We start from the raw sequence: 3,509 nt of genomic DNA, 5'->3' as shown, positions 1-3,509 counted from the left end.
CTAAATAAGCAGAGGGGAGAACGGCGGTTTATCCGGAGAACGGGTTCCGGGGGGAGAGGCCGGCCGGGGAGATGGAAGTTGATGGCCAAGGCGGCTCCTGACGGCATCCAGTTGGTCCTGAAGAAGCCGGACCCGCTCGTCCAAGCTGCGCTGCTGGGCTAGGACCGCGGCCTTGCCGGCCAGGAGGGCGCAGTAGGCACGCAGCTCTCCGGCGGACAGTGACCTCACCAGCACTTCGCGCAGGGCCCGCTCGCGCCTCGCCACGTGCTCCTTCAGCTCCCTGGCATCCTCCTGCTGCCGCTGCAGGAGCCCGAGTCTTTGCAACAGAGAAGCCTGGAGCCGCAGGGAGAGAATACCGTGAGCAGGCGACTGCATTTCCTCGCCCTGCTCTCCTGCAGCCTGAACCCTTTTACCTGCTCATCAGGGTCCCCGTCTGTCCCCGTTCGGGCCAGGGCGCGGCGCACGCGAGCCAGGCGACTGCCCAGTAGCAGCAGGAGGCCAAGCACGCGCTCTAGGTCGGCCATGAACCGGGTGAACCGCTCTAGCTCGCGGGGTGCACAGGCCTGGCCTACCGCGGCCTCCAGCGCAACCCCGCGCCTGGCCCAGGTCTGGGCTGCCCTCTGCAGCTGCTCCTGCTCATCCTGAAGGTCCCACAGCATCTTTTGGAGGAGATCTGCTAGCTCCACCTGCAGGGAAGGCGTAGGTACTTAGGCTGGGGCCAGGCCCATGAAGTCTCAGGCCAAACTCCGTTTCTTTTCCCACCCAGTTTCCATCAGCCCCACCACACTCACTTTCTTAGCTTGGATGCTGTTGTTTTGCTCCGGCAGACCCTGGGCACGTGGCTGGTCAGGCACAGGGTGGGTGGTAAGGTTTTCAGGCCTTGTTTGCTCCTGAGAAGTTGGCAGGAGCTGGATGGAGCTAAACAGAATAGACCCGGAGATAAAGCCAGAGCTGTCTGGTTGTCCTGCCCTAGACTGCAGGGGCTTAGAATTTCCTGAGACTTGGTGCCCCTTACTCACCCAGGCTCAGAAATAGCAGCAGCCTCCTTTCCAGACTTGCCACAGGCCAGCCGCATTGCAGCCCAAACCTCAGCTAAAGGAATCAACCCATCCAGCACATCCAGAGGTGGCTCTGGGATGGGATAGGAGGTGAGAGTGTCACTCAGAGAGGGATCCAGTCTGGCAAGCTCCTGAACCAGCTCCTCCAAGCGCAGACTGGAACCAGGCTGGACAGTGCCCCAAGCCAGGGCAGTATCATTAGGAGGCCCTTGGTGATCACTGCCTGGAGGTCCCAGGGCATCAACTGGGAGAGGTTTGAGGGAGTCTGCAGCTACAGGGAAGTCAGTCGTCAACAGTCCAGTGGAGTCAGTGGTTGGGATGTCACCATTTGCAGTCCCAGGGGGGCTACAGCATGTGGGCCAGCAGTCATCTGCCTCTGTAGTCTCTGGGCACTCATGGACGGAGTGCTCTGGGAGAACTGTAGCTCCATCTGGCCTTTGGCCCAAGCCAGCTCCATACTGTAGGTTAGCGGCATGGACACTGGAAGTGGAAGAGACACTGAATCAGAAAAAGTTCTGGCCAAAGACCAGTAGTGGTCTCCAAGGACCACCTACCATCACCCATCATCCAGACTCCCAGACTTCAGCTAGGAGAGGATTCCCTGCCCCTCCAGCATTTTGTAGCTGTCTATAGGAAGGGGGTGTCTCACTCTGCTTGGAAGCAAGAGAGAATTTACCTGGTTGGGAGCCCAAGTGGGGCATGGGAGTCTGGAGGTGATCTCATTCTGACCAGCAGGGCTTCTTCCAGGAAGACATCATCATCAGGAAGGGAGGGGAGCCGGGCAGACACAATGCACGTCTCTGGGACCCTGTGCTCACAGTCAATGGGACTGCTCTGGGGACCCTCTCCAGGACACAACACTGTAGCTTCCTTCTGAGTCAGGAACCTGGAGGCAGAAACCCCACACTGCACACTGACCAGGAAGGAAGCTCTTGGTTCTGCACCGAGAGACAGTAAAATGTTGTGGGTGGGGAGCAGCTGGGGATTTGGTTTGCAAAAGACAGCATCAAAAAGGCTCAGAATGAGGGTAGGTGTGAGGCCTTCTCTTTTCCTGGGCAAGAGCTATGAAAGCTGCCTCCTCTCAAGAGTGATCTATGTCTCTTACCTGGAATGTTTGGTCTGAAACAATGGTCTGGGGAGTTCTGTTCCTTGAGGAACTGCCTGGAAAAGCAAAGAGGTTGGATGAAATGTGGCTCAAGTTTTCAGTCTCCCAGATGCCCCCTACCACAAGCCTGCAGCCCTTCCATACCTGGACGATGGGCATGGGCCCTCCAGTACCTCCCCAGGGACCCAAAGCTTCCCCTGAAGCGCTGTGACTCCTTCCAGCAGGCCTGTAGATGTTGTCGAGCTTCAAGGACCGGGGTTCTAGGTCCTCTGTGCCTCTTAGCCATCTGATCTGGTGACCTTCGAACTCAGCCAGGATCTGATGCTGCAATTCCTGGGTCTCAGGCCTGGCGAGTCCAAAGCTGGAGCAGGCACCACCCAAGCATTCCCCGACCATCCCACCACCCTGACCCATGAGATCCAGCTTCCCTGGCTCAGAGAAGCACCACTTCTGCTGCTGGTTGGCAAGGTGGCCCCGGCCTGCGGTTCCAGGCGCGCGAGCCCCGGAGCGAGCCGGCTCCCCTTCCCTGCCTGGGTGGCCCAGCGAGGCGGAGCGCGGGTGCGCCGCCGGGGGCCGCACGGGGGTCGCGGGCCGCAGGCGGGCCGGCAGACTCATGCGGAGCTCTTTGCGCTGGAAGGAGGTCTCCCGGAGGACTCGCCGTTGCGCGCCCTGCAGCCGCTGGCGGTAGGCAGCCCGCGAGGCCGGTGGGCTGGGCGGCTCGGCGGCCCGCGCTGCGGCCTCCGCCTCGGCTGCCAGCGCGTACAGCAGCGGGGTGGCCTGCCTGCTGAGCGGCCCCGGGACCTCCGGGACCTGTGGCGGCCGCGGCCCTCTGCGCGCGGCGGCCGCGGCCCCGGGCGGCGGGGAGGCGCGAAGGGCGGTGGCGGCAGAGGCGGAGGCCGGGCCGCCCCACACCACGCGCACGTAGTCCCAGTCTAAGTACGGGAGGAGGTCGGTCTCCGGCGACGGCGTGCGCGACTCTGCACCGCCCGAGGCCGCCGAAAAGGAGCTGTAGGCCGAGTCGGCGCGCACCGACAGCCGCCGCAGGTCCAGGCTGCGCGTGGAGGAAGCTGGAGAGACGCGGTCGCCCCCAGGGCCCAGGGCCTCCATGGCTGCGCAGAAGAATGCCGGGCCGGCTAGCTCCGTAGGACCTGGGAGAACATAGATGGCGTAATGGGTGAGGGGCCCAAGGTAAGAGTTAGGAGAGCCTTCTGGCCCGGCCAACACGGAGAGCCAGCCAGGTGCTCACAAATCCCCTCTCTAGTCGCACTATCTCAAGCGTTGGCATTACCCCCAGCTCAAATATGGCATGGGTAGTAGGTTCAAACCCAGGGAGCAACTCTGGAGAT

At 61.9% G+C, this 3,509-nt stretch overlaps 1 protein-coding gene across 1 annotated transcript; it reads right to left on the bottom strand.

Moving 5' to 3' along the window:
• Positions 1 to 3,270, bottom strand: SHROOM1 (shroom family member 1). Its single transcript, XM_036241427.1, has 7 exons — positions 2,308 to 3,270; positions 2,164 to 2,219; positions 1,735 to 1,944; positions 1,020 to 1,538; positions 792 to 951; positions 414 to 686; positions 1 to 333 (listed from the first exon to the last, which is right to left on the bottom strand). The coding sequence occupies exons 1-7, from the start codon at positions 3,268 to 3,270 to the stop codon at positions 1 to 3; spliced, it is 2,514 nt and encodes an 837-aa protein (XP_036097320.1).
• Positions 3,271 to 3,509: the final 239 nt, after the last annotated feature.

Source organism: Molossus molossus, unplaced genomic scaffold (genome assembly GCF_014108415.1).
Source record: "Molossus molossus isolate mMolMol1 unplaced genomic scaffold, mMolMol1.p scaffold_m16_p_4, whole genome shotgun sequence".
Taxonomy (NCBI): domain Eukaryota; kingdom Metazoa; phylum Chordata; class Mammalia; order Chiroptera; family Molossidae; genus Molossus; species Molossus molossus.
This window is presented reverse-complemented; position numbering and strand designations above follow the sequence as displayed.

What these genes read in the sequence shown, in the direction of transcription:
- SHROOM1 (XM_036241427.1), bottom strand. Translation starts at nt 3,270, where the DNA reads ATGGAGGCCCTGGGCCCTGGGGGCGACCGCGTCTCTCCAGCTTCCTCC. An exon ending in GGCCCATGCCCATCGTCCAG is followed by an intron (nt 2,220 to 2,307) that starts GTATGGAAGGGC and finishes TTGCTTTTCCAG; the next exon opens with GCAGTTCCTCAAGGAACAGA. An exon ending in ACAGCATCCAAGCTAAGAAA is followed by an intron (nt 687 to 791) that starts GTGAGTGTGGTG and finishes CCTTCCCTGCAG; the next exon opens with GTGGAGCTAGCAGATCTCCT.